Source organism: Pagrus pagrus (genome assembly GCF_965226575.1).
Source record: "Pagrus pagrus genome assembly, chromosome: 15".
NCBI lineage: Eukaryota > Metazoa > Chordata > Actinopteri > Spariformes > Sparidae > Pagrus > Pagrus pagrus.
Window position 1 is genome coordinate 26,037,486 of NC_140199.1, and position 23,135 is coordinate 26,060,620.

The following is a 23,135-nucleotide window of genomic DNA, read 5'->3' on the forward strand; positions in this document are numbered from 1 at the left end:
GAGGAACAGTCAGTCATTTTGGGAAGAAAATAGATGTGTTTTCAGTCTGGATTTGAAATCAGACAAACATAAATGCCCACACACTTGTGCACAAGATCACACACAGAGTTCTATTAATCAGAGAACCTGCTGATTCTTAAATGGGCCACTGAGTGAAAGTGGCTCAGGGGGCTTTTTATTTAAGCAGGGCAATGAACTGTACAGACCACAGTAGTAACAACTGCCAGCTGTGCAGCAGAGCCCATACAGTATTCGAGTCCTTTTGGCTGAACCCTGTCTGAATAAAAGAAATTAGTAATGTCACATCCAGAGGAACTAATTCTTCCCTCTTGCTCACTACATCCTCACATGTGCACATCACTGTTACATCAGCCCACAGCAGCCCCGTATCACCTTCGTGTACCGTAGACTATAGCAGCAGGGGAACTGGAGTCCTTTAATGAGCAGCCTTTGTATGCGCAGACTTTCTTTTACAGGGCGAGCTAACAACCAGCTTTTCACATCCAAATGACCAATTATAGTCCAATGAAACTGTTCTTACATTCCACTACACAAAGAGGGTCAGGCTGGTCATAACAGGGCCATGCAATATGTCAGATCTTTTTTTAAAAAAGAAGACATTTTATATTGTAGAATTCTACTGGACAGATTTACCTATAGTAATATTGTACCTATATACATATTAATATTAATGAGGAATTCCTTTAGACAGGCCACCAAGGGCTATAAATGGCACACTAGTCTGGGATATTATGTGCCAGCCTCAGATAATGTATTTTTGGCCTAAACGGCTTCTCATAGATAATCAATAAAATCCCCATCGACTCTAAAGGACGATGGGAGGAATTCTCCAAGGTGCTGAAAAGTGTCCCCGAGCTCATCCGGGAGAGGAAACAACGGGACACACCCGCCGGAGCCCATTGGTACAACGTCACGCGCAGAAAGTACCCGAGCGAGTAAGGTAAATGAATTACGGATGAGAGGAGGAGGAGGAGGAGAGATAGAAAGCTGAGGATGCAGGTTTGGCTCCAACACACAACCATCCCCACTCGAACCACCAGCAGCACGAGCGGCTGCACCTCGGTGAAATAGGTTACAACTTCACAGTGGTCTCATCAGCTGACGACGAGGAGATGCGTCCGCAAAAGCTTTGATTCTACCCCCTTTGCATCCTCCTCCTCCTCCTCCTCTTCTTCCTCCTCCTCCTCTTCCCATCTCGAGCGAGGAGCATCCCGCACACTGATTTTTCATTCGGGCAGGCAGACAGGCGGATTGACACAACGCCAGACACGATGCGCGGATCTCCCCGACATGGGACAGCCATGGGATTTACAGTGCTGCTGAACGCGCTGCTGCTGTTTGCGACGCAGGCTGCAGAAGGAGCCTTAACGGACCATCTCCTGGTTCAGTTGCATGAGGACGCACAGGATGAGGCGCACCAACTTGCAGCACAACATGGGTTCCAGAGTGCCCGAAAGGTAAGGATGCTCGGAAAAAACTGGCGCGCAGAGCAATGTTTTGTGTGTTTTCTCTCTTGTAAGAACGAAACTTTATTAAAAGATTTATTATTGCAAAATAAATTAGTCTTAAACTACCAAACTATAAACCTATTTGGCAACGTTTTCCAATCATTATCGCTATTATAAATAGCCAAACATGCTGCGTTTGGCCTCAAAAGCAGTCCAGTGGAGAAGATAAAGAGAGGCTTCAAAAGGTTTTTAATTTGGTTTGACTTCATCACACTTTTGCTTATTTTGATGACGTCATTCCTACTAAAAACCCAGGCCCTGGTTAGTAAATTGCCCATTGGCCTATGGCCCCTTGCAAGGCAAAGCTGTCCAGGTCGTAATTTATGTCATCCATTTTCAGTCTCTTGTAAAGCAAAAGACACTTTTGTGGGGTTTTTTGTGACAGAAAAAAATAAAAAACACAACCAATTACATCAGCAGGGGGTTTCTCACATCATGAAGTTGTGGTCTTATTCTTGACAATATGATAAATTCCATCGTTGTGTGTTAAAGAAGATGAAAATGTTTTTGTAATTTTCATCGAGCACCTGATTTATTAGAAGGGGTATCCCAGCCTTTTTTCTCTCTACAATAGATGTAATCACATTGCATCTGGTGACATACATGGCCTCCCCTCTATAAACATGGCGTGTTACTCACCTGAGACAACATGTCTTACTAAATAGCTGCACAAATGCAGCACGCGTCGCAATATGTCAAAAGACCTAACAAGCCATTAATGGCACACTGATGGAAATAATTCCCTGACAGTGTGTGTGCCTTGTCACATGTCAAAATAAATGTGTGGGTGAAATTGGCTGGAGCCATAGCTAGTGAGGCGTAGCAGTGAACAGAAAGGTGTCTGCGCTCCTCAGAATGAGGATTTTCCTCTCAGTGATAACACCCCCACACACACACTTACACTGGTTCTATCTGTAACTCATCATGAAGTGATATTTGTGTGCACTAGTGTCCCCCCCCCCACCCCCCAACCCCATCTTCTGTCTGCCTGCCTCCCAGGTTATGTAAACTGCAGCTATATTTGTCTTAATGGGATGTGCACCATTAAACAATGTCTGTGTCATTCGAATGATCTCCTATTGTTGCTTAATTAACTAGACCGGGAGAAACATACCAATGTGAGCACAGAGAGATAAAAGAGAGCGAAAGAGATCGCTGATCAGCTTAATAACTAAAAGAGCTCTCAATGGAAGTACAGTGTTTGCCCTTTTTGTTTTTTGCATCACATACACCAGCTATTGTCTGTTTGTTTTGGCCAACAGCGGTAGAATTAAAGAGCAGGGGAAGATAGGAATAATCCTCGTCCTTCTATGAGAATTTCATTTCCACATTAGATCTGACAGGCGCATCTGAAAGCATTTATTTTGAGGATTGACCTGTACCCTGGCTGTTACCAAAGCATACGGGGGTCTTTAATCTGTGCCGGAGGGAAAGCTCTGGATGATGCATCTCATTTGCCTGCCCTTGTGATTTATTATGGTTGATTCCCGCTCTGTTCTCCACTGCCTTAAAATAGACCCTCAGTGAAAGCCAGGGAATCAGCGCCCTTGTTCCCACCTGCTGCCCTTCTCCGACATTTATGATTGATTGTATTTTTTTGTATTTGTCACTCACACACTTTCTGATTGCTGCCTCTGTTTGTCCTCATCTCTGCTTCTTGCTCCTGATCCATTTTCCTCTCTGGCTTTTTTCCCCCCCATCAGCTTCCCTTTGGAGAGGGGCTCTTTCACTTCTATCCTCAGGACACTTCAAAGAGGCGTAGCAAACGCAGCGCCCGCAGCAGACAGCAGCTCCAAAAAGACCGCAGGGTAAGCATACATGCGGGGATGAACTCTGAGAAAAGCACACTGAATGTTTCCTGTATGCATGTGCGGTGTGTGGCATGGCTCCCCTTTCACTTTGCATGACAATGGTTATTTTGAGGCTAGATTTCACGTAGAATACAGTGCGAACTAATTGCTTTAATATCACAGATGAGAAAGTTAGATGCACCTAGCTTGCAGGTACACAGAGCAGACAGAGCAATAGATTTAAAAGTCAAAATGTAAGATAAAAAAAAATGACAAAATATAACAGAAAAAAAAAGAAATTGTGTGGTCTCCGCAGGCTATTGCCATCAAATATACATTAAAGAAAACATTATTATTCTTTTATAATGCACAATAATGATCTTCTGAGTATAGAATATGAACTGTGTGAGCATTTTCAGTGTTTTGGAAGTTGTTCTGGTGTACAAAGATGATATCAGTAACACTGTGCCCCAGGCAGTGTCTTATAATTTTTGCATTCATTATAGCGACTGTCAAGTCAAACAGTGATTGATATACCAGCGGTTATCGACAGGAAATCATTCTCCAGGCTGCACGATGATAATAAATGAGTGTTTCATCCACCAACCGAATGCTTCAAATTAAATATTTGGAACTTAATTGTAAAAGAAAATCTCTAAAACCAGAATAATCATAAGTGAATTTCCAACGAGCTATAGTGTAGTACTTGGAATACAACAGCAGAAGCTGCTTGTCACTGGTTGCTGAGATAAACAGGTGATGGTATTGTTCGATGTCTACATAACTAAACTACACTGTAGACATACTTTAATAAGAAGCTGCATCACAGCCTCAGATCCTTGATACTTTCTGACTTTCTTTCTGTCTTCTTCCAAGAAAAAGCCGTCAGACTCCTCAGACCCCAGTGGAATACCGCTTATTCAATATATAGATCTAGATCCCTTAGGCTACTACAGCTCTCGGCTTTTGGTTATTTTTCTTCTTTATTGCCTTGTGTGTCCTTGGTATGTTCAATTTCTGTATTTTATGATAAAGCCTTCGATATGATGCATGATAATGAAGAAGCTTAGGTTTTGTTCTATCAGGAGGTGGTATTGCATTGTAAATGCTAAATTATTGTTAATTATGGTAATGTGAGATGTGTTCCAATATGCCAATGTGCTCTTTCAATATCAAATTATATCTATATTCCAAGTCCAGTGATTTTGAAGATATATATATATATATATATATATATATGTGCACATACACTGAGAATGGACTTTATTGGCCATTTGTATATTGTTATGGAAAAAGGAAAAGTTGCCATTTTGAGGGTTTTATGTGGCATTTATGCTTTTTTCCCCCTTGTCAGATTTACATCAGAGAATTGTTATGTATACATAAACCATGTGTAGAGGGGATCTTAAAGAGTCAAATTTCCATTGCTCATTCAAAGGTAGTGCTTGCATTATTATACAATTATATTATTATTATATCATTGGCATACAATGGTCTTAAAATGACAATGTTGTTTACTGAAATTATAACTTGGAAAATATATCATCCAACAAGAATTGGTGTTGTGACAGGCCTAAATATGTTTGTCAATATGTCTTTGGCTAGTGTGTTGGGTGATAATGAGTGATAAACATTTTGAATGAGTACCTGCATACAGTGTGTCACTTTATCTTCATAATAGGACTGCACCTATGGGTTATTTTCATTAAGAACTAATCTGCTGATTATTTTCTCAATTAACCATAAATCATTTGGTCTACAGGCTCAGAAAATATTAGACAAATGTCCATCACAGCTTCCCCAAGCTCGAGGTGACAGACTGTTATTACTTTCTTTCCTTCTGTCCAACAGTCCAAAACTCAAAAACAGTCGAATACTTGCGAGGAAAAGCAGCAAAATGTTCACAATTAAGAGGCTGAACTCAACCAATTGATCAACTTTTCCTTGTAATATAAAACACAAAGATTTTCTCTGTCTTCAAGCTCTTATCAAATAAAACAGTTTTTATTTAGCACACCCTGCCTGTTTAGCTCTGTCCACTGACGGAGGCGGTGAAAAGTGGAGGTCCTGCTGCAGACAATCAACTAACCTCTCTAATTGCGGTTGTGAGAGGTGCTAATGAAAATAAATGCGAGCCACTCCACCGAGCTAATACAGCTAATGGAAATGAGACAGCAAGGACATGGGCAGGTCCACGTTCCAGATGCTGGGTTTTAATCAGATGCTGGACATGCTCATACGCGACACTGCAGTTATTGATTTCTGTGCATGTCTGGAATGGACAAGGTCAGCTCGTTTGATTTAATGTTGCCTGTTTATTATTCTGAAGTGTCTTTCTCGCATCTTTCAGGGTAGAGCAGTGGACATATCTTGGTTTTACACCTGCAGTTGTGTCAAAAATAAATCGTGAAACACATGCAAAGACAGCACTAAATATCAATTTAAAGGTTGAATAAGAGTTTTGTGTTTTGTGGTAGCCTGCTAAATGACCTTTTTAAATTCATTCATTCAGTCATTACATGCTCATTTCACATACTTGTCTAATTGAGGAGCAGCATCACTGTGGAGTGTATTGGATGGATTCCTTAGTGTCCCAGGAGCCCTGTTCTTTGTTGGACTCTATTAGTGCAGCATGTTGACCCACTTCTGACTCACCCGCTATCTTTTCCTAGCATTTCTCTTCATCTTTCCATACTTGTCCTTGCCCTTGCTTGTGCTTTTCATGTCTCACATTGATTTCAAATGAAACATCTATTCAAGTAGACATCCGTGCCTTTACCCTACCCATCCATCCATCCATCCACGGTTCCTTCCTCCCATGTTTTTTACATGAGACGAGTATATTCAAAATCTATTTAAGGCATACCAGGAAGTAAACACAGGCGGGTAATATAGAAAATTGAATAAATGTTTGTGAATGAGCTTGACCCTGAAAGAGACACATGCCTGGGAAAAGCCAAGAGGGAAATTAGGACGGGGAGAAAGGAGAGAGAGTGCAGCGCAGTGCTCTTTGATTTGAAGTGAACTGAAGCGTTGTGAGCAGGCAGTGGGCAAAGGCGGAGAGTGATGGCGGTGCATGGGCACTGTTTGATGTTGTGAGTGGGCAGTATGACATGCTGTCTCAAGGGAAATACCAACTCTCCTGCCAAGTGATGGAATAAATTGATGATGGATGGAAAGGAAGGGGAACTGCGGGGATAATGTAGGTGCAGGTAGTTTCCCCTCTGAGTGAGAACGAAATGATGTGACCGCAAACGTAACATGAGGCCTATTCAAAAAGAGACAAATAAAACAATGGTGAAATTATTTGGACCATTTTAAAATCCATCAAATAAAAGAGTGATATGCAAATCCAGTTTCCTCAGGACTGACTTGTCTTCAAAGGACTTACTGACACATTGATTTACTGTGTGTGCGCCTCCTGATTGCTTGGAGTATGCCATAAAAGAAAGATCTGGATGAATAGGCTTTGGCCATTTAAAAAGGCCATCTTAAGTGCTGCTCTGCTCTCTTATCTGTGGTGGCAAACACACCGGACAATGCCTGTTTCTCGCTGTTACACAAGAGTGAATTTGCTAAGGGTAGAGGAACATTTAGTCAAAGGGACCTATTTTCCAACCCAATCACCAGAATAAATGTTGACAATATATGTCTCTGCAAACAACAGACATGTTGTTATGTTACAACCTTACGTTTCTTTAGGTTACATTTTCAATTGTGTTTTGACAATACTGTCACTAATGGTCTCTTTAGGCACAAAAAACACTTGCTTAGGGTTAGGCAAAGACAAGAGTTTGGCTTTATATACCTAGATTTGTCGCCCCAAACACAGCTGCAAAATGTCCCACCATATCATTAAAAATATCCAGTGGTTTCATGCTTATACATGTTAAATGGTTATAGCAGCATTCACATCCACAACCAATTAAGCACAAGGTGAAATAGACAAGCGAAAAACTAAATAGTCTGCACACCAGAAAAGTTAATGGGAGAATTCTGTTTTTGTGTTTTTAACACTTATAACTGTTGAAACACAGTCTTGAACAGTGGTCTCTGACTTGACAGCTGTCTTGTCCAGCTGTAACACCACTGCCACCGGAGACATGAGAGTCAGCTCATATACATGTATTGTGAAAGTGATGTGACAGAAATTGTAGAAATGTAAATATGGTACATATGACAGGTACAAATCTGAGCGTAAGGCCTGTTTGCAAAAAATGTAAAATGCTAACATTTTATTCTGGTGAATGGGCTTCATTTCAATATGTAGCTGTAAAACTAAAAACAATAAATTTTTTGTAATGTTTTCACTTTGTGAGTCTGCTTGTGTGTGTGTGTGTGTGTGTGTGTGTGTGTCATCATGGCAAAATGTGTTCCCGGAGACTTATATTGTATTGGGAACTACCACAGAAGCGGTTTTGCCAGGTGTTATGTCAGGCCGTGGACAGATTATTCTCAGTGCAATGGCATCACAACCATGCAGGATTCAGTCAGGAAACTGTACAGGTGTGTAGTTGAGGGCAGCCTAATGGCGCAGTGGTTGGCAAGAAGTTCCTGTGTTCAAAGGGCCTTTCTGTGCAGAGTTTGCATGATCTACCGGTTCTTGCGTAGGTTTTCTTCAGGTAAAAAAAGTAGGTTTTCTCCAGGTACTTGAGGCACCAAGGCACAGACTGAGATCTAGAGTTGGTCCCCGGGCAAGATTGCTGCCCACTGTTCCGTGGGAATGGGTTAAATGCTGAGTACCAGTTTCCCCATGTTGTACAATGTATGATGTATGACATAAATACATATTCTTCTTCTTCTTCTTCAGATCAAAATAAAGTCTGAGTTTTAGTAGTTTGACTTACGTAATAATGTTATAATGGCTACTTAGTACTCATGGGTCAGAATGTCAACATGTTGACGGGCGTTGCGGATGGTGACCCCACTTCAAGATAGTCTGTTTTTTGTTATTATTTGCATCACTATAGGTATTAAAATGGATTTAAAGTCAACGCAGCATTTATTGTATAGATTAATTTGTAGTGTTGACATGTTTTGTTAAGAAAATGCAGTTTCCGGAATTTCTTCTACACTTATACGTACATAAGAGACAGTGAGAGAGATACAAAAGAACCAAAACCCTTCAAATCTTTGTCCTTGAGACCTTCATGACAAGCGGGATTGTTGGTGATAAATTTCAAATTGAGAGCTTCACTTCAGGTTTGGTTTAAATATTGCCAGACTCTAATAGATTAAATGACTTGTCCTTCCCTCTCCTTAACCTTCTCCATGTGAAGGTGGCTGTTAGATGAAACCTCACAGGAAACCTCACTGTTGTCTTCAGGAACACTGACAGAGATGAAGGCTGAAATACTGTTTGCCTTCTCGCCTTGATTTCTAAATTCAGCAGAAATGACACGCAATCATTCTGATGACAGCCACCAGCCAATCAAGCAACTGAATTTCATCTGAGGCGTTTATTACTGCCATTTATGTGCTCTGTCCTATGTTATCTGCCTGATAAATGCATCCTAGGCTTTTTTAGTGAATGTACCCGAGTCAAACCTTCGTGTTAAAGAATAATTACGATGAAAAAGCCACTTTTAAGGTTTACCGTACTTTCGTTTTCGGGTCAAAATCATTTTCATTTGCGTGCTAGGGGCAACTGTAATGGTAGCATCAAAATCGCTATTTTTAAAACACTAAGAAGACTCGACACAACATGAAACTTTGCTCGTAGTATCACCAGGGTCTCTACACATGAGCATTGAGAACATTGTTTGTGTGCACAGAGTTTACTAAAAAGAAGGTTTTTGAACAACTCACGTTAGCAGTAGCTTGCTCCGCTCGTCGCCGTCCTGCCACTCGAGATGCGTCGATCCCTGATCGGGGAAAATACGGTACATCTTAAAAGTGGCTTTTTCGTCGTAATTATGCTTTTACACGAAGGTTTGACTGGGGTACATTCACAAAAAAAGCCTAAGTTGCATTTTGGCGAGAGTTTCACTTTAAGCATTTGTAATCCAAAACACAGCCGTTCATCTGCCCAAGTGTCTTTGATGAATCAAAGAAACACAAGCGTATTTGTGAGTGTAATTGCTGTGGCAAGAGTGAAAAAAAAACAACTCATGGCTTGTGTGGCAGGTGAGTTTGGAAGCCTTGGCTCCAGCTGCAGCCCGCCTGATTAGAAGCAGAAGAATAGCCCTTTTGATTTACATGATGTTCTGCCTTCATGCTACAGTAGAGCACAGCTGGGTTTGCTGATTTCCTGCGCACAGAGTAGCACAAGCCTACATCTCACTATTCATATGAAATCCTTTTTATAGCCCTATGCACCTGGATTTCCTTTTGCTCTTTGCATGATCCTTTTATAAAATGTTATGTGAGATCATTGCAGACTGACCTTGACTTGGTATTTCTTTTGCTTTCTCCCGCAGGTGAAGAATGTCTTTGAGCAGGAGGGTTTCAGTCGTCAGAAGCGAGGCTACAGAGATATCAATGATATTGAAGTCAACATGAGTGACCCTCTATTCACCAAACAGTGGTATCTGGTGAGTAATCAGCCAAGCAGCTGTCTGCATGCTGCCTGACCTTTCGGACTTACCCACATTCCTCCACCTTAATTACTCAGAGGCCATCCATATTCCCCACTACTTCCTGAATCAACGTTATTCATTCCTTAATTACCCTGGCCAATACCGCCTGTGCCATCTCGTCACTGCATTCATGTCGCCTAGTTTCCTCCCATCTAGTTTATGATAACTGGCAACCGTGACTTTTAGGCCACGGCAAGCCAGCCGTCATTCATCTGCCGCATCAGATGAATGTGCCGTATCGCTGACATTTACTTCCCCTTCTTCTCACCTTCACTCTCCCGCCCCCAAGCAGTCCTCATCCATAGCCTACGCTTCCCACACACACACACACACACACACACACTTCCTCCGTGTTGACTGATTTTCTAATGGAGGCTCACCTGGGTGCCATGAGTCATGGATGTTCTCCATATTGTCTGAGTGATTAGATAAACACAGGCCAGGCAGACGGGACCCCTGGGCTGGATCTTAATGTGGCTGAAGCTTGGCAACTGGGCTACACAGGCAAAGGAGTCACCATTGCAATCATGGACGATGGTGAGTGTAAAGTGCCAACTGAAAGCACTCAATTATACCTGCACATATTAATTATACTGATTTGATTAAGTACTTTTTTCATATTTGTTTAACAGTACAATGATTGGAAATAAACGGCCGCCTTTTAGACTATGTAAGATGACCACCGATATGTTTGTATATAACTGGTCATAAAGAATTAGAGCCTGCCTGTATTGGCTGGTATTATTGCCTGATATTGGCCTCTGACAGATATATCGGTATCTATCGGTATGAAGATTAATTTGTCTTTTTTTTGAAGATGATATTATCAAATATTGATGTCATATAAGTAAATTGATCTAGTTTTCCGAAAGCTAAATGCCAGTGTGCAGAGAAAACCATGCATCTAAAATGTCAACTTATTTTTTGAAGCCTTAGATTTAAGGGAATTTTCTCTCCTCAACAAGCATTTAATCCTTCCTGTATAGGTTGAAAGCAACATTAAATAATTGTATTTATTCATTCATTTATTTTTTTTACTGCATGCCTTGTGTTGCAACCAGATGAGACACACTATTTTCCGTCTTGACCAGTAAAATTGGCACTCAACAGCCTACTTCAGGTTGCTGAAATGTGCACAACTGCAACTAGTGGCAGGAACATTATTTGCAGTATAGTAAGGTGTATAAATAGGTAGGTATAAATATGTTTCATAAAGTTAAATAATCCTAAAATAATTCATAATGAAAAGTTAGACCTCTTAAAGGGGCTCTGTGGAACTTCTGAGTTGTGTTGGAAGCCAGACGTTAGCCTATGTTCTCGGACTCCTTTTCTAAACTAACCTCAGCCAATGATGCCACCTGATACGTCTGTGATATACTGTAAGCTAACCACACAGAGTTTAAAATCCAAAGATTTTCATTTTATGATAACCAGAGAAAAGTAGTGAATTATCACTCTTGAGAAGCTGGAATTATCCAACAAACACTAGTTCAAATCTGTTGTAATTTGTTTAAATTTCTCAGAATCATATTATTCATTGATATCACAGTATCATTAAAACCAAAACTGAATTATTATAAAACTGTGGCGTAACAGCAACAAGACAGTTGAGGTCATGCTATCCTCTGCAAAGCACTCCCTCTCCAGCTTAATCACATCACTGATTAATGTCAAAATCACATTTCAGGCATCGACTACCTACATCCAGACCTGGCATCGAATTATGTGAGTACCCCGGTGTTATTGAATTTCATACTTTCCTTCATTTCTTTGAAGTGCTGTTATTAACTAAAGGAGGGGTTCAGGTGGCGGATTTCACGGGCCTCTGCATGGCGTGCCATTGGCAGTGACAGGTGCTTTCCAAGTTGCCTTCATGGCTGCCGAGTCTCCTTGTATTCCTGGAGGACGCAGAGACAGGCAGACGGCCAGCCAAGCTGTTTAATGTTAATGCACACTGCACTGTTGCAGGCACAATGGCAGGCCGATCTGTCACAAGCAGAGATAATGCCAGGGTAGTTGGCGCTGCATAATGTGATGCTCTTTCTCCAGAATACTGATAAAACCTTAAAGGACAAGAGGGATTGCTAAATGGAACAAGGAAATGCAGAAGGCTTAGTTTGATTTGACTGTTAAGTTTGCGGCTCCATCAGCGTTGACTGCATTATGCCGTCGTCTCGAATCCAAGGATGTACAAATGCAAATCTTCGGAGAAAGTGAGATGTTGTGAAAGAGTGAGTCATACTGCTTAGTTGGCCTCAAAGCACCTCCTTTTCACAGTTATGTCTATGCTTTGTTTTAATATGAATTTTGCATTCTTATCTCAATATTCTTATCTTAATGTATTGTTGCACAGAGATATTAAAGGTGCACTATGAAGTGCATGTTGGGGAAGAAATTTTAATCAGAGGAGAAAGATCTGCATTGACTGATTATTTATGCCAAACAAACTCAATAAACAAACTCTCTTTGTTTTCATGAACAAACGAATTGAACTTAAAGGACAACACGATCTCATACTGTTTTACTTTGTTTATATGTGGCGGACCCTTTCCTAGCTTCAAACAGTGTTCTGGAGACCTTATTTTCCTCTGAGAACAGCTTGTTTATTCAGATAAGAAAAAACAAAAAATCTGAGTTGGTATTATTACCTCCTTAATTTTGTAAATATTAAAATTCCAAGCTTGAATTTCTTCTCCAAAACCACAAAGTGCTACTCCTGTTTTGATATTTTCCGCCTTAGCTCATGTGCACACAGTGTGATCCTTTTAAATGTGGCTTACGTGGCTTTTTTTTCTGTGTGCATGTGTATGTTTCCACTATGTTTGCCTTTGCATGTTTGTTGCCTGTGAACAAAGATGAGCCTTGGCCCAAAAATAACACTCCCCAGCCTCAGCTGCGGGAGCACACTCCACTGGATTGATGGATCTTGCTGTGCATGGATCTAAAGTGTGTGTTTGTGTGAGTGCATGTGTGTGCAAGAGAGAAAGACACTGTGTATGTAATCTGGTTTTGTAACAGCCGTCATGGCGTTTCACAGACCAACAAAGACCTCCTACTATCAGCTGAATAAAACATAAAGAATAGAATAAAATGTCATTTTGGGTTCATAACATCTCTCAGTTAGATGTTAATCGATTGTGTGGTTGTGGCTCTCTGTCTAACTGCTTTGGACAACCAAATGTTAGTTTATGCATGGGAGCTGGTGTGATATGATCGTACTCTAACTGCTCATAAGAAACATTTTGACATGGTGAATTAATTGTGAGATTGTGTGTGTCCTGAGTTGATAAATTTCAGACTTGGCAGGTCAATTTCATGGCACATTTATCTGCAAGTGCCAATAACTTTCACACAAATAAATACATTCATACACATCTTAGTATTATACTAGTAAGTGATAGTGTTTTGTTTATTCCCTGCTTTAAACAGTATTTGATATCAGATGACAGCACATCACTGATGTAAATAAAAGGGAGGAAAACCTGGTTGGATTCCTTGATAAGAAAATGTCGAAATGCCAGCACCTGATCAATAAATCAATGCGTCATTATGGTATTGTGTTTGGCTACTCCAGTACTTGGAGGATTTCTGACTGACGGCAGCAGCGATCAGTGGATTTTTGTTTCTTACCCAAAGAGAGGACTGTGTGAAAGGAGTAGAGGTGTGCTTATTTCGTGTGACTCTCCCTCTGTGCACCCTGGGAAGTTACCATGACAACATGCTATGATGTCACATTACAATGAAGTTCATCTCATATATTGCTTTTGTCTGAATCTGTATGAGAGATGGAAAGAAGAAGTGAAAGCAAGAAAAAGCGAAAACATCTCTTAAATTACCTTGAAGAGATTATGAGAGATTTTTGTTGTTGGGCACTCGTCCTAAGCTGTGACGTAAATGGCTTCAGATGATGTTCAAAACATTTTTTTCACGAGTCGAACAACAATCAGTCTGCATCTGTCTTAGCTGTACCTTGTGTTTCTTTCATAGTACTTTCAAGCATCTTGCAAAGGACTTTCAAGCAAGGTCACATTATACAGCAATCCTGCGTGAGCTCTCCTCGGGTATAGATTAGGTTATCAGCACCAAATGGAATATTGAAATCAGCCAGGATAACGTGATAAATGGCACCGAGAGAGATGCATTAGGATGTTTTGTCCGTGGTCAGTCAACTTCATTATGAACATGTAAACAAACCGAACAAAATGACAAGCTTCACAGATCCTGATAAACTAATGAATGAATAAACTTATAAACTCTTAAAATATTTGCTTTTTTGGTGGTGGAAGAAGCACTCGGACCCTTTAGCTAAGTAGAAGTATCAGTACATGTAAAAATATTTTGAATCCTACTTGTGCTAAATGTGCTAGTTCTGCAGGAAAGTGGCTCATTTGACTGATTTTTATAAATGAATATGACATTAGTAGACTGTTAATACAGATGCATTAATACATAATTAGCATTTAACTACTGTAGCTGCAGAGGTGGAGCTAGTTTTAACTACTTTATATACAGTTAGTTTACCCCAGTAGTTTCCAACCAATGCAATTGAATACATTTTCGTCTGCAAACAACTATTGCTTATCTTTATGTCGCTCCTTTACATTTCTTTAGGTTCAATGTTCAGTTTTATGTTGTGACCAGGTTGTGTCACTTGGTTAAGGTTGAAAAAAGATCATGTTTTGACTTAAGATACTTGGTGTCATAGCCACAAACACGCCCTGACGTCCTGACTATCCAGTGGTTTCACACTTCTTGTAGAAATGTTAACATGATGCTCACGACACCTACAAATTTGGACATGTCCATGTTTTTCACAAACCCAATCTGGCAGCATTTTGTTCTGGTGACTGGGCTGTACCAACCCAACACTGAGATGAATAATGGGAGACGAAAGCAGAAACAGTTGCTGCATAAATTGCTAGTTTTGTTAGTTAGTTTTTTCTCTCTCCTTCCCCCTCTAATGTTTCTTTAATGAAACCATGTGAAGGGGAAATCAATATTTGGTGGTACTGCTAACAACTCATAGACATCTTGGTTGGTGGTTGGAACCACTTTCGCGATGAATTGTATTTTAAAATGTAGCCTATCATGTTTTTTGTAAACAGTTTAAATCTGCAGACTAACCTTTTTCTCTGAAATGTAGTGAATTAGAATGAAGATCTACATTGTACTTTGGTACCTTAAGAAATTAGGAAATTAGGAAACTTACTTTCCATCAATTTAGAAGGAACATTTTATTTTACCTTTTATCTGAATCATACTGGCCTCCACAACAGCAGCTTTGAGTCATTGCTCTCTCAAGTACCATCAGCTAAGAGGGCGGTGAACAGACGAGGGTTGCCAGGGAAAGGTGAGGTGGCTGAAACTGGGCACAATCCATTATTCTGACCCTTGTTGCTCACAGGACACCAGAGGAAGAGTAGAGTCTGATTGATAGCAGAAGATATGAGCTTGAGAAGCACAGCAAGTGATTCATGGACATGCTCCTGTGTCATTTGTTACCGGGGCTCAGCCCTTTTCACTCCATTTAATGAATAAGAAAAAAAAAACGCTCCAGCTCCTGACCTGAGCACAAAACCTGTTCAGGAGCAGCATGTTCTCTCGTCACAAATGTTCTGCTGTGAATAATCAGCCAGTTTCTTTGACTTTGGCTTCACTGCTGATGTTGTGCCACCTGATGAAAGTATTTTTTTTTGTTTCATTGACATCTATGTATCTAACAGAGAGAAAAAACATAGAGAAGAAGAAGCAAGGGAGTAATCATAAGAGGAATAGTTTAATAGCATTTAACCCTCTACATGTGAAGTTCTCTCTATGGCCACTTCAACATGCAACCTCAGTTGCTGTAAGCCTTTCTGCTTTCATCTGCTCCACATCATGATAATTATGATGTCTTCCACTGGGTCAATCAGCTTTTGCCATTTTGCCGTTACTCTTCATCGCTGACGTAGTTGCCTCCTCTAAATGCCAGCCAGCAGAATTGTCTGCGTGGAAAGAGTCCAAAGATTGATATGATGTGTCTGGCTTCCCCGTACTCACAACTGCACCTGCTACTGGGCACACTGAGCAAAACAGATACTCTTGACAAGAGTGACAGTTAAAGGAGAGATCACAGCAGACTGCAATAGCCCTGAATGAGCTTTGAAAGTGTGTTACATAAAGAGCAATAAGCAACAGGCTTTCCCAAGGATGTCTGTTAAATCTTACTGTGTGTGTGTGTGTATGTGTATGTGTATGTGTGTGTGTGTGTGTGTGTGTGTCTGTGTCTGTGTGTGGCTGTGTGTCCTTCAGACATGGCTATTCTAACAATTATGTTGACTGCATTAATGTCTCTCAGGCAGATGTGTCTCCTGTGTCTTTTATTCTCCTGCCTTTCCGCTGCTGTCCATTCTGATCCTATTACTTTTGGCCATGTGGAATTAAATGCTGGCAGTGATTGGCCCATTATTTTCTCAGCTTGAAATCCCTGCTGTGACCACACATTATTACAGTATCGCCGCAGACTGAAGATTTGTAGTTAGATTTGGGTTAGTTGTTTCTGTTGTGTTAAAGGGATAGCTTTATATTTTTGGGAAATACACTCATTCACTCTCTAGCTAAGAGTTATAGGAGGAGAGTCCAATCTCATGTCTGTATGGCAAATATGAAGCTCCAGCTAGCAGCAGGTTAGCTTAGCTTGGCATAAAGACCGGAAATTACCTCTACCTACCATTACCTCTAAAGCTTTCTTACTACCATTTATATCTTAATTGTTTAATGTATACAAAAACTGAAATGGAAAAATGATAAGTTGTGTTTTTTCATGTGGGGTAGTATGTTTTATCTTCATTTTTACACTTTTGTATGCTTTGATTTTTGCAAATTCAACAAACATGATGTACAGTAACATGTTCATTCGTAAGCTTCAGAGGTGATGGCAGTGGAGTGTTTTGTTTAAAAAAATGTACCAAATGTGTGAAGAAAAACCTTACGTCAAATTTCATCTGTGTACTATGTCGCAGAGAAATCTACTCAAGTTAGCATGCTAACCAGCTAGCTCCGGCATGTCACTGGGAGGCCCTGTTGTGGAGCCATTTAGCTCTACAGCTAACTGATCTACTTGCTAATGGCAGCTAGTTGCTAAGAGTAGCAAAGAGTAGCAAGTAATATTGTGAGTAGCCGTAAGTGGTTATTCTGCCCCCTATAGTTTTGGAGCTACTTCAAATGTTCCTGTTAGCTAAGATAAACTAAAGACGTGCTATAGCTTCATATTTGCCATACAGAAATGAGGGTGGCATTTATCTTCATGTCTAACTCTTTGCAAGAATAGCATGTTAACCAAAATGTCAAATTATTCCATTTAAGGTCCAGTATTTAGGATTGAAGTGGATATGTTGTAAAATATGGAATAAAAACAATTACTATTAGGTTTTCGAGCCTTTTGTATCTACTGTGGGAGCAGGTGAATGGGGGTCCACCATGTTGCAATGCCCTGTTTCTACAGTAGCCCAACATGGACAAACCAAACACTGGCTCTAGAGAGGGCCCTTTTGCGTTTTTCTTTTTGTCTTTTGTAGGGACAAGGAGTATTCAGTTGGTTGCAATCTGCCACTACAGTACATCCTACACACTGGACCTTTAAACTGTGGCAGTTATAGCTAGATGTACCCGATAATTGCAAGCATGACTATCAGTGTTTCACACAAGCAAAGCCCTGTTTGGGAAAAACCTCAAAATCACTCCCAGCTGGTGCATCCAGATGACAGAGCAGGCGGTGATAAGGTCAGCACTCCACCATGAAACGCTCCTCTCTGCTTTCTCTCCTTTTGTTTTTTCTGTCCGGATGTCATTGTTTTTGTAAACGCGTCCATTCGGTCCTTTCAGAATGCCGATGCCAGCTATGACTTCAGCAGCAATGACCCGTTCCCGTTTCCACGCTACACAGACGACTGGTTCAACAGGTAAAGCTCACCCATCCAACCCCTGTTTATTTATACAGACACATACTCGGAGCGGATTTGTGTGTACATGTATGTGTGTGTGTGCTCTCCCTGGAGTCTGGCTGCTCGCCTCTATTGATTTTCTCTCCACATAGTTCCATTAAGACATAATGGTGCAGTATAAACAGAGCTGTTGTTCAACACAACGTAATAGAAAACATAATGCCTATTTTTACCTGCCCACTTGAAGGAGATAAAGTAGATAAAGGAGGACGAGCACCAGTCTAGTCTTCTCTCAGGGTCGCGGTGTTCACAGTGGTGAACTTCTGTCTGATAACGCCTTATCAGCCCCCCACCCATCTCCCCATCACACTGGGTGATCCACTGCCACCGCAACACATGTCGAGGAGAGGAACAAAGAGGAATACATTCTCTCTCCGCCTCTCCTCCTCCACTGTGCCTCCATCTGCTCAGATGTATCAGTGTGTGTGTGTGTCTGCGTGTGGGAGTGAGGAGGGAGTATTTGGGTTTGCCAGTGTAGCAGTTGCTGACTGTCGGGCACAACTCGCTGGCTAATCAGCTGGTTGTTATAAATAGCTGCCTGTCTGTAGCAAAGCATGCTGGGAGAGAGGGGTTGACTCTCTGCAGTGTCCCTGTGGGGAACGGAGGGATGGAGAGATAGACACACATCACGTGGTGCACACAAAACACTGATATGTGCAAACATATTCAGCCGGGCGCAGATGAATGATGGATACATGGATGGTTAAATCTTGCTGCCTCCCAATGAGCTAATGTTCCTCGGCTCACAGAATTACAGTGTTTATGCTAATTTCTAATTGATTCATGGTTATGGAAAAAACACTGAGTTGCATCCAATCTTAGAAATCTTATCCCACACTTAACCAACTATATATCCTTTGTAAATTCATGTAAATTCATGCAAATCCTCTGAAAACTATTCTTTGCTTGTTTTGCTGTCACCAGTCACGGCACACGATGTGCTGGAGAGGTGTCTGCAGCAGCCAACAACAACATCTGCGGTGTGGGAGTCGCCTACAACTCCAAGGTGGCAGGTGTGTGTCGTATTAAAGCTGCACTTTGGACAGTGAAAGGAATAACAATAAGCCGAGAGTGATGTTGGCAAGCAGTGATAATGGTATGATGAAAGGAGAGGGAAATACTGTATGCAGAGTTCAGTTAGAATCCGAACAGCAACAGGACCACACCATTAATCCAGACAGCCTCGTGTTTCCATTTTATATTGATCGCTCTTGATATTTGCTCTGGGAGTAAAACAGTAGAAATAAGAGTACTGACTGCTGGACCTGTGTACTGCTATGAAGCTGACATCACTTTCTTGGTGCTGTTAAGGGTTTAGATGCTATAAATAAATGACCTGCTTTGAGACTATAATATTTTAGACATAACCAGTTAAAAAGGAAGACTTTTCCTCACTGTGTTCTAGCATCAGTAATAAAGCAGTTAAAGAGAAGCAGCAAGAATTTTTATATCAGATTCTTATGAAGTCGTTGCTCTTTCAGGTATCAGGATGTTAGACCAGCCCTTCATGACTGACATCATTGAGGCATCATCCATCAGCCACATGCCTCAGGTTATTGACATCTACAGTGCGAGCTGGGGACCAACCGATGACGGCAAGACGGTGGATGGACCTCGAGAGCTCACGCTGCAGGCTATGGCTGATGGAGTCAACAAGGTAAAGCAGCGTCACATTCGCTGTGCTGAAGGTTTCATAATCAGTATGCCACACAGGAACAGGTATAAATTGAGATGATCTTTGCTACCTGAACAGAGTCACCCTGTATAGTTAAAGAGAGTTTGATTTGATGGAATTGGGGTGGAGGTGGCACTAAAAAGAGCTGTTCTGTTGGCGTTTTGAAAATATGTAATGTGGCCTGTCGAAATTTAAAAATACGACAAGGCTTTGCCTTGGTTTCTGGCTTCTTCTCACTGCTGTGTTCTGCATTAGAGATGGCAATGTCTGTCGGTTGGTCAGTGAGTCCTTCACTAAGGAAGGATCGATATTTTTTTCATTCATGATCCCATGAGTATGAATCCAAATCCAGCACATCAGTGTTTTCACTTTTCCTGTGAGATATCTCCATTTTGTTCCCCCAAAGAAAGTTTCATGTTGACTTGACTCCAGACATTTCCTGTACCAACACGTCTACATTTGTGGTTTGAATGAAATGTTTCAGCACTTACTGGATGGATTGCCAACGACTTTGACCCACACATTCATCAGCCCCTCAGAATACACATTATGCTGTAGTTTTTGGAGATCCTTTAACCTTACCTAGCACCGCCATCACATCTAAATTTTAATTTCTAATGTGTTTTCAATTAGCTTTAGCTCTGCCTACTTTACTACTGTGTTTTGTGCCAACTAGCAAATGCAAACATCTAGTCATGCCTCAAGCAAGTTGAAAAAAAGATGGTCAACATTATAGCCTGCTAATATTAGCTTAGCATTGACTTTTTGAGCAAATTAGCATGCTTATGCTAGATATCAGCACAGGCCGTTGAATGGCAGCTCTTTGTCAACTGAAGTCAATTAAACTTTATTTCAGACGTAAAGGTCAATATTTGGTCTAATGTATTATATTAATTTGATTGAGTAGCATTTAAAATCTTACTTACAGTAGAGCATCATTGTGTAACTTTTTTTACCTTGACCCTTGTGTGGTGTTCATATTTTTGTTACTCAGCCAGTGTTCGTGGGTCTGGTGGACCCGCTGCATTTTTGGGTTTTTAATTCAACACAATAAAAAATGTTTATGTTAAAATACTCAACAGATGTTTACTTCATCTCAATTACAAGCTATATAAACAGCATATATGGTTAATATTTGCCCTTTACCTTTGGTAGATCACATTTATGAAGTGCTACTCCGCAAGACAGAGGGTAAAATGTGAAGGAATGTGAGAGCAGACAGTGTTGGTGCTTGAATTTTGCAACAATGTTGCAACCATGTGCGGGAACAGCAGGGGCAGAAACACAACACACACACACACACACACACACACACACACATACACACGCACCCTGGGTCCAGTGGACCCGAACATCCTGTATGTAATGTAAATGTGTAGGGGGGGTGTACAGTGTGTGGTCATTGAAAATGTGTTCTGATATATGTTCTTCACAGAAAATAAGCCAAGGCCAATGAGTCTGAGTTGGAAAAAAAAAAAAACAACAGCTTGAAAAAACATTTTGATGGTACAGTGTCTTGTCGGGTGAATGGTGTCACTTGTTTCTGTGCTACGTAACTTCAGTGAGAGGGTAGCATCACAGTGTTACATACATGTTTACTTCAAGATACACGTCTTCAACACATAACAATATGTCAATTTCTACATAATGTTGCTTTAATGTTGCCCTGTGTTGATCTTATAAACAGCCAGTTTAGGGGCAAAGAATGTATTCAGGCTGTCAATCCATCAAAGCATCCCTAATGTGTGACTTTCCACTCCACAACAATATTGTATTTATTAACCATAACCCCCCCCCCCCCACCCCAGAGTTTTGGGGCTTCTGGAGCTGATTAGGCATTCTGTTCTTGCTCAAGGGCACCTCAGCAAGGTGAAAACTCTCCAAGGCCTGTCAACAGGGGCTTAAACTTAGGCCCTCTGGTTGAAGGGCAGTGTTCTTGGACACACACACACACACACACACACACACACACATACAGAGTTGCCATGCTAACAGTGCCACTGCCAATTACTTGCTTGATTAATCATCATGCACCGTGTGCAGGCCAGTGTGGGTTCCTCTGAAATGACCCCATCTCAGGCAGGTGAGCTGAGTAGGAGCAAAGCTGACTACAATCTCTGATCATGTAAACATAACTAATCAAGCAGCCACTCTGCTAGCTGCCTCTTAGATTCTAATGATCACTTATATAAGCTGCTGTGTAGGCTGAACATGATGTGCATTATGCAAAAAAAATTTAGAAGCACATTATGTTATATTAACAATCGAGTCAGGCAGAGCGGCTTTCGAGCCTGCATCTTAAACATGACTGTGTGTTTTAGCGAATTGCCACCAATAATGGAAATAAATGGCGCCATGTGCCGCGCCAAATTAAAGCGCTTTGTTTGGATTGTGCAGGAGACAGAAGCTCATAGGTGAGCTCAACAATGCTCAAGTCGGTGTTTGCAATTCAAATACAGAGCAGCACAAATAAGCATCACGACGAAGGGAAGGACACGCCACTCCTCCTCCACTTGATCCTTTGTTCTAGCCGGCCTTTTGTAGAAACAGGTGCAGCATTTGGTGAAGAGGATGCTCTCTGCGTGGAGCCACAGTCAGTTTGTTTCATGTTTCAAGGCGCTCGATCAGCAACAAAGATGACATTTACCGTGTGTTTGAATTCACAGTAGGTATTATGCTCCATTTGCCAAACGGAGGTACAGAGAGGACATAAAATGGTTTCATTTTTTTTAGGCTTTGACTGCTTTGAGGCCTTTTTACCTGCTATAACTCAAAAGAGGTGGAATAGTTTTGATATGTTCAGAATGCTCCAACAGGCAAGGCCTTTAGTAAAACTACTAAGCGATAGGACTGTATGTGCTCATTGGTCTCTCTTTGTAGCCTGCTCTTTAGGAATAGATTTCAAGGTTTCAGTGAATATAGCCATGTAAGTTATCGTTCTCAGTTCAGAGTTTTCCTTAATGCTTACGGTTTTCTTGTATCGTGGTTAAAGATGAAAGATGGTTGGAATGATCTGAGAAACTCAGTGCCGTTTTAACATTTACATTACTTTGATAAAACATCTTTATGATAATGTTTTAGATTGTTAATTGCCAATTTGTTGTTGAACTAAACATTAGAATCAACAAAAACATCATTATGATGGTTTACTTCTAGTTTTATTGCTGCTGTATATTGGTGGGAATTATGCACTTTGTAGCGAACAGAAGCAGTGTAATGTTATTTATGACAGAGTAACTGCAAAATGCTCATTAAAAGCAGACATTTTCTTTGTCTCATCCTTTTCGCTCGGGAAAGAGATTCACTTTGATACCAGTTAGTGAACAGGAGGCTGTGGACAGGATTAGAGCTCAAATATGAGCTGTCATTCACGGTTTACTGTATGTGAATACTGTATGACTGTTTTGTTTGAAGCAGTTTGCTGTTGTTCTTCTTTTCCTGCCTACCGATTTTAAACATAGTAGCTTATCAAAAGCCTGAACAAATTCACGGGTTGTTGAATGTGAACACAGTTGTGACAGATGTCTTAAGGTCCTAAGACTTAAAGTGACTAAAAGTGACTAAAAGCTCCCTCCACATCT

The 23,135-nt window shown here is 40.9% G+C and overlaps 1 protein-coding gene across 1 annotated transcript in view; it reads left to right on the forward strand.

Moving 5' to 3' along the window:
• The first annotated feature begins 995 nt into the window (after positions 1-995).
• The window catches only part of pcsk2 (proprotein convertase subtilisin/kexin type 2), a 33,434-nt gene continuing 11,294 nt past the window's right edge, over positions 996-23,135 (forward strand). The window contains exons 1-8 of the mRNA XM_084375748.1: positions 996-1,478; positions 3,233-3,337; positions 9,739-9,852; positions 10,326-10,434; positions 11,585-11,622; positions 17,761-17,837; positions 18,804-18,892; positions 19,361-19,536. Coding sequence (XP_084231874.1) covers positions 1,293-1,478; positions 3,233-3,337; positions 9,739-9,852; positions 10,326-10,434; positions 11,585-11,622; positions 17,761-17,837; positions 18,804-18,892; positions 19,361-19,536 — 894 coding nt within the window. The 5' untranslated portion in view covers positions 996-1,292. The remainder of the gene's footprint in view (positions 1,479-3,232; positions 3,338-9,738; positions 9,853-10,325; positions 10,435-11,584; positions 11,623-17,760; positions 17,838-18,803; positions 18,893-19,360; positions 19,537-23,135) is intronic.